At 40.7% G+C, this 14,370-nt stretch overlaps 1 protein-coding gene and 1 long non-coding RNA gene across 5 annotated transcripts in view; both read right to left on the minus strand.

Moving 5' to 3' along the window:
- Positions 1-12,360, minus strand: part of LOC111267996 (uncharacterized) — a 33,552-nt gene extending 21,192 nt beyond the window's left edge. The window contains exons 1-2 of one of the 3 annotated variants that reach the window (XM_022846642.2): positions 12,197-12,360; positions 4,364-4,432 (exon numbers count right to left, since the gene is read on the minus strand). In XM_022846642.2, coding sequence (XP_022702377.1) covers positions 4,364-4,432; positions 12,197-12,248 — 121 coding nt within the window. In that variant the 5' untranslated portion in view covers positions 12,249-12,360. The remainder of the gene's footprint in view (positions 1-4,363; positions 4,433-12,196) is intronic. The other 2 variants (XM_022846644.2, XM_086971530.1) reach the window with 2 other exon arrangements.
- LOC111268003 (uncharacterized) lies at positions 80-2,461 on the minus strand. 2 transcript variants are annotated; one of them, XR_002684961.2, is made up of 2 exons: positions 2,397-2,461; positions 80-1,453 (listed from the first exon to the last, which is right to left on the minus strand). It is a non-coding gene; the product is annotated as an uncharacterized LOC111268003 (long non-coding RNA). The 2 variants fall into 2 exon arrangements; XR_002684962.2 differs by lacking the exon at positions 2,397-2,461 and adding an exon at positions 1,723-2,390.
- Positions 12,361-14,370: the final 2,010 nt, after the last annotated feature.

The following is a 14,370-nucleotide window of genomic DNA, read 5'->3' on the forward strand; positions in this document are numbered from 1 at the left end:
CGTTCATAACCATAGTATCCAGGCCAATACTATTAATATAATAATGATTCTACGATACAAAATAGAGAATCAAAAATAGTTTTTCTTTTTTTTTAGTTGTTGGCGTGGTAGGTAGTTACGTGGAACAACTGTTATAAGTATACTAAGTGACAGTGTGTTCGATAGAATTTCTCTAGCTGTTACATGGCATGATTTATTACGTTAAACCCATGTGCATCGGACCTGTCCTCATAGGGCGGCTTATGGCCCACATAATTACGCAAGTGATAGATACACGTACATACTATACCCAAATCAAACTAGAACTTCTCAGTTTGCTTAAACAGATCTTTTGCAACAAAGCAAATACAACGACAAATCTATGCATGGATTCATGGCCTTACGGGCCCGGCAACTTGACATTATGGAGAAAATCATCGCGATTATAGACCGCTACGGGCTGGAGCATTTTGCATACACACAAAATATGAGACACCGCAACTTTCGACTGAGTACTTTTCCTGGTAGACGTCGACAACAAACAAAGCAAATTGTTGCCCTTGAATGCACATAGAGCCAAGTATACTTTGGGTCTCACGACGAACGTTATTACAAGATAACCGTGAGTCATGGTATCATACAAAATCGTATGTTACAAATATGCCACTCCTGTAACGCGGATTCTACAGCTGAGCTCTACAATTCCAATGTAGCTCTATGAAACAAATAAAATTTTGAATGAGCCGAAAATACGAAGTGTTCGATACCAGAGAACAACCTTATTTTGATAGCGTGTTAGGTCCCGGCTATTAGCTTGAAAAACAAATAGGCAGAAATCACTAATGTTCGTAACTAGACGACGTCGTAAATACAATTTTCTTCTGCTTTATTCATATCGTATAAGCGTATGACGTACGTAAAACTTTGGCTATTGGACCCAGTACCATTACAATACATTACAGAAAGCCTCATTTTATATTTGGAGATTTTAGGGTGAGGAAACACGAGTACCGTCAAAAATATAGTTATCCTTTTAACCACAGAGGTATATATAAATCAGTTATTATTATATTGGTGGTTATTCAAGCTAGCTGCATTGTTCCGCATAAGAACACCACTGAGGCAATGATGCCTATGTAGTATCGAAAACCTTGAAGCAGGCTGAAAACAAATTAGAAGACATCAAGCCAAATACCCGTAACGTCAGTTTTTAATTGTACCGTAACCTAGCCTCAACGCCTACAGCGACACCGTAACGTTTTCACTGAACCTATATTTAGATCATGATTATCTAGCTAGAAAGAGATCCAGCTGGTCCTTGTCTTCTCCTTTGTTTCACAACTCCACTTAGTTGCCCTTCGTTCTACGTTATGACCATACGCATTTCCTTATCGATTTTATACGTGCTCGTGCTAACGTTGCTTCTATTAAACCGTGACTTTGATATGTATTTCTCGCCAGAACATGTCGAAAGCTAACCAAGCGACAGGGGAATAAAATCGAATTGTGTCAGTGCGTCATTGAAATTATCCAGGCTGAAAGTTTACCAGATTCACTAAAACTAACAGAGATCTAAACATGTGCACGTATATTGTTATCATATAAGGAAAAAATGTCCGCTTTGGCATTATCACAGCAGCTGATCACAACACGTACTACAAACTTCATATGTTGTGGAACTCTGTTGTGGTCCAACTTTGCCTTCCTAGAATTAGATCATCTGTATTTTAAGCATGTATTCACCTGCCACTACCCTAGTCATTTTGGGCTTCTTGCCGTCAAACGGCGCACAACAGCCAAATGCGAGACGGTTCCTCTTTCTTCGATTTATCTTTTTCCTTCGTTCTTCTTTAAGTCTACATGATTCTTGTTTCTCTTGTTCTCGGATCTAACTGTAGTAATGATGATTAATGAATACTCATAAAACAGCTAGCTCGGGCTAGCAGCGATGATAAGAACCGCTTGAGGCCGTCAGGGTACAACATGTTACACGACAAACGCTAACAGCATGAGCCCGTCACATTGAATTGGGCGGCGTCTCTGTCGACATGCTGTATGACACCCAAAACATCGATAGACTACGTGCTGCATAAATCATATCTCCAGCAACGTTACTAGGCTTGCTACTTTTGCTGCTGACAAACCAATATGACCTGCAGTCGGTTTACTGACAGCCAGCGATATCCAGCCTTGAGGCGTGCGTCAGAGGATTTGGTGCTCCCCAAGGCTCTACTTCCACCATTGTAGCCTATCTCCGTCCCCCCAGTTCCACCAGTACTCGGCAAGCCCTTTCTCCCATTTTTCCACTTATTATCTACGATTACTATAGCTACAGTCGTATAGAATGTCTAAAAGTGTGTAGTGGCACTAGCGAGCAAAAATGCAGCGCTAAACTTTGTTCTATTCCGTTTGCTTACCGCTACAAGCAGTGGAAAAGAAGAGGAGCTAGTGTTGGGTATTCCGACAAAAACTCACATGGACGCCAGCGGCAGTGTTTTCACGCGGCTCTTGCTGCAGCTACACTTGTCCAGACTCATAGAACAGTTAGAAGGTATGCGGACCAAACGATACAGATCTAAATGGCCCTCGCCACTCCATAGCGGCCGCTCGATGACGTGAGGAACCTGCCAAGAGCTGTGATGGTGTGGGAGAGATTGCAAAAGCCATTTGAACCAGTTGTCTTGGTCGTTTCCATATTTTTGCTTGTCGGCGAATGGGTACGTTGCAGATAGCATTCCACACTGCTTAGTTAGTGGAGGATCAAAGCAAGCGCAATTGGCTTATGCTATAGTTGCTTAAATAAGTAGAAAAAGATTCGGTTACTAGCTGAAGAATGGAGATTTCGAATCCCAATACTAGCAAGCAGTAGAGAGGAAATGGGCATCTGTAGATAGATCTGGAGGTCGTACACATCACAACGACGCTAACAACGGATAAATAACAGCACTCCAGTCCCATTGGATAATTCCTATAAACATTGTAAGGTTTGATTACCGTAACAGGACAGTAAGAGCCCCTTACCATCGAGGTCATGGCAATGAATTTACGTACCCCCTCGCTTCATATTTCTCACGCAGAAGTTATATTGGAACGTGATTTTACGGCACACCTACGTCATCCAGAAGTGCAGATATCGGTGCATAGTATATCTGTTCGAAACACGCCAGCCAGCTTCTTACCGAAGGACCACTAACAAAAAGGTCGTGGACTATTATATTACCAAAGAGTCACGTAGATGGCAAGACATCACTACGAGAGATTACGATTATAGCTGTTACTACAACTGTACTGGCAGGTAGAAGACCAAGATGGCGTCAGTATATTACGGCACAGAAAAACATTACCAAACTGCGACGTAACATTTCGATAGTATTAAATATATGTAGAGCGTATAGTTAATCTTTACCAGAAAAGTCTACCAATCAAATTGTATACGTGCAGATCCTTTGATTAATGAAACACATCTTGGATTACTATTATTACTATACTAAACAGCGACAAACTTTAAGGTCGGTGTAATCCATACTAACGGTAGATATGAATTATGAGTAAAAATGCTCTATAGTTAAGATGTTGTGTTTTTTTTCTTAAACTTAAATTAAACTAGGTTCAATTGACGCTAAGACATGTCGTATATGGGTGGAATATCTGTTTGAGTTAATCAAGGTTTCATGTAACAAAAAACTATAAGCTGACTACGATGAGCAACCATCATAGATTACATACAAACGTCGGCCGAAAGGTGAATATGAAAGAAAATTTAGGCAGTTTTTCAAAGCTAACAGATTCGTCTGGAGTCTCGAGAAATCCTGCTGCACCATTGATTCGTTGCTATGGGATGCTTTTGGCATCGGCGCTGTTGTCTCCTGTCTGGCAGGCTGGCGGGCGTTTGCTTAAGAGTATGCTTTCTGCGTAGGCAGTCCGCTACTACTGAGAAAGATTACCTACGCCCATCTATCAAGAACGTAACAAGACTGAATGATTCATTATTGAGCCACTAGCTTTTATTTAAAGCCGCCACATTCGTAAATGGACATTTGTCATAAGAGTAAACAACGGATCATTTCTGATTCCGAATGAGCGCTACGTTTTGTCAGCTGTCTGCCCATCAGAAAGCTGATGGCAGAATGAAAGACAAGATTTGCAGCGTCTCCAAAGAACTTCCAAGAGTACGGTAGTCTGCGTAGCAATGGCCTATTTCTAACTAGGGGCGAGCTGTGTGAAGACGACGTTAGACTAATAATAACTCAAATTGCGACTTAAATTCAGTTTTGTTGATTCTGTTAATTAAAACACTGGTTAAACGGGGATTCAGCACAAGGACGTGTCATGGAAGAAGGGCTTTTCTGCTAATTTACATCACATTCAGCGCACGTAAACGTACCTCTTTTTCTAACTCGACTGCTGAAGTCATCGTATTTGTCCGAACCACAATGGCATCCAATCATAGTTCCTGCAAGTTATGAACTTGTCCAGTTTCTGTATTGTAAGCAATAATCATTATACCGTAATATTACCGTAATAATACCGTAGATACAAGCAAACGTATCCTAGTCAATGAAACAACACATCCGGCAATAGCCGGAACGAATTATTTAAATTTGGCTAGGGATTAGATGGATTTGATGCTGACAATTTAGCTATTTTTCCGCTAGGTGAACCTTGCATAAATTCAGTACGTTGCAGTGCTGTATATATAATATATAGCAATAGTAAGGCTACAGGCTACTAGCAAAATTGTCGCATAGGACGATCTTGATACTGCTTGCCGATAAGATGCCAGCACAGAGATGGAGATTAATTGGGGCCGGATATCTCACGAAAGCCACTACGCAATGAGATATTTGACGATACCCTCAAATATAGATTTCATCCCAAAAACACAGACATCGCTCATAGTCCACTTTCGAAAAAATTTTCTGATCTATATGACCACAAGCTGCATCTTTGAGTATAGCAAATGTTTCGATACTGCCATTAGGCATTGCCTCAAAAGCCCTATTTCTTCTATCACGAAACGAAGTGTGTCTACGTCGGGTTTCGACCTTAGACCAAAGTGGTCACAGGTTTAGTACTTTGCAACAAAGTCACCACTGAACCATCCTGACAACGGTCTCTGTACGCTAATGCTTATATCTTCTTTATTTTTCAGTTTTATACGTAACTGTTCTATTAGGTATAGTATGCAAATCACGTATCTTCCAGGGGACGATATGATCATCAATCAACGTATTTCCTGTAAATAAAGCATCTCGTCATGTCAGAGTGCCAAGAACGTAGCGATAGGCTAAAACCGTGTCACGTTCGCTATCATGCCTGTTACGCAATAGCATTCGAAATCATTGGTGGAGTAGGAGAACGCTGTAGTTTTTTTTCGGTTGAATACGCCACGCACAATTAGCACTATTCTGTGAAGGTCACAGACCGTTTACAATAGATTGTTGTATTGCTTACGAGATCCGCATACATCAATAGGCTATATATTATCAAGTGGTAGATTGACTGGATAAGCTGCATTTCATTACCAACGTGGACGTGCCTTTGAGCCAAAAGTTTGCTAGACGGCGCGTATCAGACAAGTGATATTGACAATCGCTCCCTTCAATCATCACGAAAATTAATAGGAGTACGTTATTGGCAAGTTTTTGTCTGTCTACCTGATGACGCTACTTTAAAACGACACCTCGGTGTGTAGCGTTTCCCTATAATTTTTTTTGATGTCGTTTTGATAATCGATCGTGGAATCGTTTCTCATGCTTCGACAGAACTCCAAACACCAATTTTCGGGTATAAATATTTTCTTTTCGATATTTTGTTGTGTTCTCTACATTGTGAAATATCTGATGGAATTCGAATTGATACCTTACAAATAGGAAAAAACAAAGTAATGTTACATTAAGAGCAACAAAAAGTACACTGACTTTCATCAAAATACAGACAAAATGAATTACAACGGAAGAATGCCCCGGCCGGCTCCATTTGTCAAAATAAGAGATAAAAAATCAATTAATTTTTTAACATGTCAACGCGACAACTGATCCTGAACTAATCCTTACCTAAGTCGAAGCAGGCACGGCAGCTTTCAAGCGTCAGTCTGTCAAGTCGGCTCCATCAGAGACTGTGGCTTGAGGGCAGACGACAACCCAGCCCGCGCCTTACTGCTCTGTTCGGCACTTGAATCAATCAGGAATACAGCAAACAAGGGTGGAAGCGAAAAGGACCCAACATTGATACTTGAGAAAAAAATGATTCCACCAGCGGTTGTAAAAAAAAGTCCATATAACAGTTTGTCAAATTTATATCAGCTAAATAAAAAAACCGAACCAGCCTTAATCTAAGCGTCAATTCGCGACAGGCAACTGAGAGCACAAATGGGTTAATTCTTGGAGCATTCCATCTCCAAGCCCAACCGAGGCCTCGAGTACTGCGCATAACTTCATCGACATTTAGTTTTGACAGCTTTTTTATACGACACGTTGATCGCTGCCACCTGCCAAGAACTCGTAGTCAGTGAACGTTATATTTTACGTACCTATATGGAATGTGTTTGGGAGTCATGACGGCGAGACAAAAAACGCCAACAGTTTCTGCACACGCTGAAAGCAAGTTCAAACATCTACCCTGTGCGGTTCAGTTTCAATGAGTACCCCGAGCGATGTCCCCATTGTGGACGAGAATATTAGTTCCTTATAACGTTCTTCTTTTTTTATTGTTCGTTGACCATCCATATATATATATATATATTTGAAATCTTTGATGGCATCATATAAGAGATGCCAACTAAAAGAAAAGGCGTTGAATATATATTGATTTCTTTAAATAGAAATCCAGAGGACAATGGCGAAGTTAGACTGAAAGAAGGAAAAGAGGCCGTTGCAACTGCCACACAAACTTTCTAATCAATAGAGAGATTTTATGAATAAGTGCAAGCCTTTATAAGGCTACACACTTTGAAGACTAACATCCGAAGAGAACTTATCTAGAATCTACTTATTGCATAGGACACGTGATACTATATTTACGAATGCTACCAGGTGAAACGTAATGGTATCTAAATCAGGCCCGAACTTAAATAGTATCAAATCGGTTAATCCTAGCAAAGAAACGGACACAGCGCCTGAATTACCTGTCCCTCTCATCGCCGCGACAATCGATATTGCTCGTTCACTTCCACACACTCAAGCCAAACATGGCACTTAACTATCGAACTACTTACTAGCTAGAGTGACTTTAATTCAAACCGTAAAATTTACATTGGCAGTACATCTGTTTACGTTCAGTGAACCTCAGCAGACGTAACACGTTTAAACCACAAACATTGGCGCCAAAATTAGGCGTCCTATAGTGACGTACGCAGCCACGGATTATCTCGAAACCCAAAAAAAAATTTATGAACAATGTCTTTGGCGAGCTTCCGACGAACGCGTTGTCGAGACAGTGTATCGTGAAAATGTTTGATAAAATGCCCTTCAATGGCAATTACGTATTTTTGGTAATTGGCATTGGCGTATTTGAGGTAAATGTATCGTAGGGATTCGCTCTCGATACGTTTGTACGAATACTAATCTCACTAGAGTATTACGGATTAACAGAAAGAAAGAAAGAAAGCAAGCAAGCACGTTAAATGCTCAATCCATCCAATGTGAAATTTACACGATATAATCTGTAACACAAATTATCTTATTACACCCAACTGCGAGATTTCCCACCTCGTAACACCAGGAACCTTTTTATGTCTGGAACTTTTCGAATGCTGCGCGTGTCTACTTTAGCAGGTGACAAAAAACTTCGGTAACAAGATTTATTTAGCCCCGAAAAAATCTAGAAATAAAAACTCCAACTAAGTTAGCATAACGACCTTTTGATAAGGTACACTATCCAGTGTTATTATATGGTGCTAACAGAATGCTCATAAGCTACATCGTAACGAAGACGCGACCTTTCTGCCTTGATACGTCCCGCGAATGCACGGTAGATAATCCTCTATTGACATGAAAAGCTGCGCGCGTCTCACTGGGTGGCTTGCCGTAAAATTTGCTATAAAAATGCTATAAAATGAAAACTCGATTCAATAGCTTATTAGAAGATGTATCGCCGCCGCCGCCGCCACCGCGTACTTTTAGCGTATACGTAGAGCAACTTGCATTGGTAATGTGCCTTTGAGCATGTCATGTATGTTCGTTAATTTCAGGTAAAAAACCAGACAAAATTGCTACGTCATCGGCGCAATTATGCTGTTACTGTCTGAGACTATTAATCTTAACGTACATCAGCTGGCAGTAATGGCCGCGCCAGCTTAGCACTGGTAGTCTCGTAATTTTTTAATCAAATATAATTGCTTGCGTTATGAAATGCATTTCGTCGTCGTGTTCACAGTCTACCACCAGTTTGGGGGGTCACGACCCCACGCCGACAAACAGTTCGTCCTGGCTTGGCAATTTTCCACAGTTTTAACCGTAGCCTTGTCCAACATTGGTTAACAAGTCGAATATTGTTAACAAGTAAGTACCGGCATGTCATCAATTGCCTCCCATATCGCTAACAGTTTTGCAATGCACAAAGTGGTCAAGACGCTATTGCTCAAGTTTGCCAGACTGCGCTGTAGTTACATCAAAAATCGTGCCCCCGATCGCAATTTCACCCAGTCCGTTCTCTTCTGTTCATCGTTGCGCCCTTGTACCGTGCTAAACATTTGAAGTAGGCACTCCTTTTTTTTTTCTCTCTCTCTCTCTCTCTCTCTCTGTTTACTGGAAGTCGTTAGTGTTTATTGACACGGATGCGTAATCTTTCGTCTGCTCGGATCGATGCAAGCCCATGCCTTCCTATGGTCGGTTTGTTTACATCAAATACATGGGAGAGTATTAGCGACATGAGTTTTACATCGATGTACATTTTCTACTTGAAACATTACCTTTCGAATAGAAATCAAGCCGTTCTATAGTATTTAAGCACTATGGCAACTTGGTCGTGTCGACAGAGGTCTGTCACTAGTGTTATGACTATTTATTTCTAGATTACCCAGCCGAACATGCACAAGATTAGCACGAAGGTAGACACTGAGGTGGCTGCTTTGAAACGATGTTGAACGTAAATATAAAACATAAAAATTGAAATATTTGCTTTTTACGCCATACATGATCGGTGAGAAATCAATTAGAACATTATTTTTTTTATGAGCTCATGCGTTTTTTTCAAGCAGGCTTCAAGCACCAATTCCGCTGACTGAAATAGAAATACGCGGCACGCTATTTGTTTGATCTTCACTAGCTGTACAGGAGACTTTTGGATGGTAACAAAATGATATTTAACATAAAATACATGGAGCTATTAGAATGATGAACTTTATATCGAGCCGTATTTGTTTGCTTAGTGGATAGAAGTCAAAACTGTATGCCTTTTCGATTGTTGAGAATTGTTAGAGCCGAAGCTAAAAAGTAGAACATATCTGATGGAAATACATAGCGTTCTTTTCTACTGTCGCCTGGTATGCAGGCTTATATCTTGGTGAAGATAAAAAATCGTTGAATACCAACCTCGTTTAGGATTCGGATTTGCCCCTGCATAAGGAACACCTGTTCACTTTAATTTGGTTCGATTAAAAAATATTTCTCTTCAAAATAACTAACGTGTTCGACGATTCTATCAGATTTTTCTACAGACAACCATAGAGGTGAATAAGCTGTCTCAAATTTTTCATTTATATACATATTTAATTCTATATAAAGAATTTAAACGTCTTCAGTATAAATTGAATACTATGAATACGATAATGCTTTTTGGGAAGAGGTCATTGCGAATTTCATCAAGGTGGTCACTATTGCCGCTATTGCAATGCAACGGGGCAGACAACTTAAATCTGTGCTTAGAGGTCGTTTCAAGCTGGATGGGTCGATTCTTTGCCCATATTTGAAACGGCTATTTCACTAGGACATATTCTGCAATCAGCAACTACACTAACTTACATTACTACATGCATTCCGCCCCATCACTTCAATGGACGGCCGCTCGCACGCGAAACCATTGAGGCTCTTACGAAAACAAAAGAACGATCTCCTCTCATTGAGTTTTTCCCTATGTACGAGGTTCGTCCTATATATATGTATGCGCGGATACATCCGATTGATCGAACTTGGTTTCGGTTAAGATCTTTTGTATTCGGATGTCTGTCTGACGTTTTGCCTCTTTCAGCGAAAAACTATCAGAAAGTTTCGCACATAATGAACGCCGCGTCTATGTAGTGGATTGTATAATCTCTGTTCTTTACATTGTTGTACTGGTACATGTCATATGCAATTAATATATAAAGACTGCGGTATGAATCTTATAATTCTATTGAAATACAACGTTTTAAACCTACACAAGATCCGCAGTAACCAAAGATTCAAAATGGTTGAGATCCGTCAGTTTAATTCCGTATATGTATATGTAGAGAAAGTCTCCATTTCACTACTATAATCCTTCATAAACGGCCTTCATAATTCTAAAAGGCGTAGTCGACGTTTTGATATTATATATTAAGAAAATGCACGACGATCATGTCCATTAGATGCCTGCACAATGCCTGCAACCATCCGTCCATCTTGTTTACGTCATATCTTCATATGCAAAAATAAAAATGCTGGTAAACGAGTAATTATGGATTTCCAACATAGATATATATATATATATATCGGTCTGAAGCGTGACGCGCCTTTGCTTCGTGCGCTGAAACTGAATGAGTTTCTAGATTGAAATCTGCGAATGTCTCCACTTAAGAGAATAGCGAACAGAACTGAGAGGCAAACAATGCCCCTGTGGTCATTGTTGTCACAATATCAATCGTAGACGTAAAAGCAACGAGTAGGTATTATCACGTAAAAGGCAGCTGGGTATGGATGTTTGTTATAGTCTAAAAATTAAATCAACAGGCAGCCAAGAGCAACGAATCAGAAATAGCAAATTGTCAAGTAAAATTTTGTTTAATCACAGAGAATCATTGCGTCTGCGACGCGCTTGAAACCCGGTCTATGTAAAATGATGTCCATGTAAACTTATATCGCAGACGATAACAACAGCCGGCTGAGAAAGACGAAAATACTGGGTAGGAAACAAACAGAATGCCAATAAGGAAAATCGCCGGCAATAGCTAACCATCATATGGAATATTGTGTGTTGTCAGCCGCTTACAATGATGTTACTTGTTGTGTTGTGCGGACACACAATATACAAGGGTCACTTGAACTTCAGGGTATTTTATTTGGCTACAATAACCTTTAGATCTACCTATAGATAGGTTGACCGGGTCGGACGGAATTTGGTGGGAGAAGATTTAGCTAAATTGTATTTCGGACATATATATATATATATAGTATTGTTGCTAGAAATCGACATGCGTCTAGCACGATAAGTCTTCAACAGGAACTTGAGTACACTTGAGGCTAGCTCATTCAGATTCAAGAGAGGTTTTCTAGATAAGTTGCTTCAGACGAGAAGGAACGCCTAGGTTGCGTCCTTTTGCCGATACGCTTTGATGCCAAATAGTATTTATTCTCGAACGCATACATTGGTATACCTTTCACATATTTGTTGACCGTACTGGCGCCCACTGGTGATATCTAAACTAAACATAAACAGATATCGACAGCAACAATGACAAACAAAGACAAAGACTCTGATGCAGTTAACCATCCAGCAAAAGGCTGCGATTATGTTACATTTTACCAAAGTACTTAAAAGCAATTATAGTTGAACGTAGCCTATGTGAAAGACTAGGGCTCAGTTCAGCTGACCGATTCGATTAGGCCATTAGAGAGCCTTAAACTGGAGCACACGTCGACGCAAATTATTATATAGGGTGCGTTCTACTTAGAAACACTGCCGGTCAAAAGTCACTTCAGCCATTGTTATCCAACTGGCAAATTATGGCTCTTTCAGCAATATCTTCAAGCAAGTGTTTACACGCACGAATTTCAATAGGCACTTAGGTAAATATCGGCAGCTTTCATAGTTGGTTGGTATATATGTTTATATTTTCTCCGATTTCTAAACAGCTTATTATGGTTCAAACACAAGCTATCTGTTGCGCTTAGCAACGATATACCTTTGAATATCTAACTCGAAAAGTGCTCTCTTCTAATGAAGCTTTGTGTGGATACATATAATGGACCCATATATTCTCAACAGTCGAACATGCCATATACTTAAGGCCACATACTCCTTAATAGTTTTCGCCACTTACCAACAGCAAGCGTAGTGACAGCCAACGTCGAAGTGTCTCCTGTGGCTGGCATGACGTTCTTAATCCAAAATCCGGCAGATGTAGGCAGCTGAAGACTCCCCTATTTCAGTTACCGTCACCGCTGCAGCCGTTGTTAGCGGCACCAACGTTGCCGTTCTTAACAACCACTTCTTTTACCCCTCACCACTGAATGGAAAGAGAAAAAAGAGGAGCCTCAGGGTGCGCTCGATTACGGCTCAAAGACGCTGCGGCCGCCAGCCGGCAGCTGATCTATAACACGCCACGACCGATGATGGCTTAACGTGTCTTACGGCGATAGCTTTTATCAGTGGCCCTTACGATACGCTAGGCGTTGATCGACCTTGCGTTTCGCGCACCACTCATTGAGCGTGTCAACAAGATATGTTCCGCACCGCACATATCACTACAGTTGCTATTGATGCTCTTGTTGATGTGCGAACGACTTTATTAAATATGTCGGAACCATCGTCCGTTCGACTTCATTCGTCGATGGATTCAATTTGTCGTTGAGCACAGCGAAGTCCGAGAATGATTGGCAGCCTATACTATATATATACAGCCAGTACTATATTTATCGAAGACCCCTCAAGCGATAGAAACGGGTAAACAGGTTAGGTAATACACAAACACACTGATACATAGACGAACACTTCAATACAGGTCACTGTGTCAGCGTACAACTGAGTTTATTCCCATAGCCGGTATGAGTTACCTCAGAATCTTCAAGTATTTTTAGCTATGCGAATGGTTCCAAGGAACATAATGTGTTGGGAAGGGCCCGGTTGCTTTGAAGAGTGCCAAGTAAGCAGTACAATATCGGCTGGACAAATAGTAGAAAAGTTATGAACGGTTAATACGAAACAATGATAGAAAATGGTTATCAAACCAATCGTGTGTAATTTACCTTTTTCTTTATTGCTGATGGTTGTCAATAGCGTTAGGCGTCAGGGCGTTAGGCTGAGTCATTGGAGATCGGACGTGAAGTTTCTGAAAGTAAAATTTCGGGGGTGCTGCCCCTTTCTACAAGTAACATTGAGTGCCGATCGTTGAACGAAGAACACCATGGTTTATTCTCGTAGCTTATCCACGCGTAAGTGATTCATTTTCGCAAATTCATATTAGCATTACTAACGATATAGCTACATAAACACATAATACATTGAAGATATATAAAGCATTCGCAAGATCAGGCATTGCAGCTCCGTCATTAACTATAGGAAAAATGGCTGTAAATCGTTTCAGATTTGCCAAACAGTTTTGGTTCAGCTTGCGTCGAAAATTAGTCCAACGCAATTACATTTAAGTATATTTAACAGGGGCCAACAGCCCATTTCTCTAGGTAAAAATAGACAATTGGGACACCTACCAGGTTATACGGTAACTATCATAAGTAATAGGCACGTAAAAATTTTTTGCGAAGTCTCTTTCCTCAAGCTAAAATTTTTTGAACGTCAACTCATTCGTTGGTGAGAAGGATAGTAACTTGCGCACAGTTCATGTCACGTAATTTATGTTTTTAAATCAAACAGAATTACAACCAATAAAAACTTTTCACGCAGTCTACCTGACAAACGGGTCAGCAGGACCAACTATGGACCACGTTCTTCTACCAAGAACTGGACCGACTTGCGTATTACAGTATCACGAATCAGTAGCATTTGTTTATTTACTCAGTGTTCGTCTATGGAGAATTCATAGCGCTGTGATGTCAAAAACGGGACAACAAATGGTAGAACTCGATTCGTCTTAGGTGCAGCAAGGAAACACGACAGCGCCACGCCTCCTTCCCAATAGAGCAAAAAGAAAGAGTCCATTGGTTGAACCACAAGAGACACTGACTATTACGGGTACTGACACGATGCCGCCTGCCGGAAGCCTGAGTAAAAACAGCTCTTTGCTCATTTGAAAGCCTCTGGCAAGTCTCCGGTAGACTCGGGTGGCTCAGTCGGTAAGCACTGACCAGACTCAAGCCGCGGGCTTTCCTTTCATTTACGATCTTTCTTTTCTAGCGTCCACCGAACGCCGCGATCTTTTCCCGTCCTATTCACCAACTTTTTGCGTCTGTAGCAAGTGGTGCTGACCAGCGGCGCCAGGTCCTCGGAGTACTCTACTAGCCACAGCATATTCACACTAAAATGTCGTTTTAGTTATAT

Source organism: Varroa jacobsoni, unplaced genomic scaffold, assembly GCF_002532875.2.
Source record: "Varroa jacobsoni isolate VJ856 unplaced genomic scaffold, vjacob_1.0 scaffold_1247, whole genome shotgun sequence".
In the NCBI taxonomy this organism is placed as follows: Eukaryota; Metazoa; Arthropoda; class Arachnida; order Mesostigmata; family Varroidae; genus Varroa; species Varroa jacobsoni.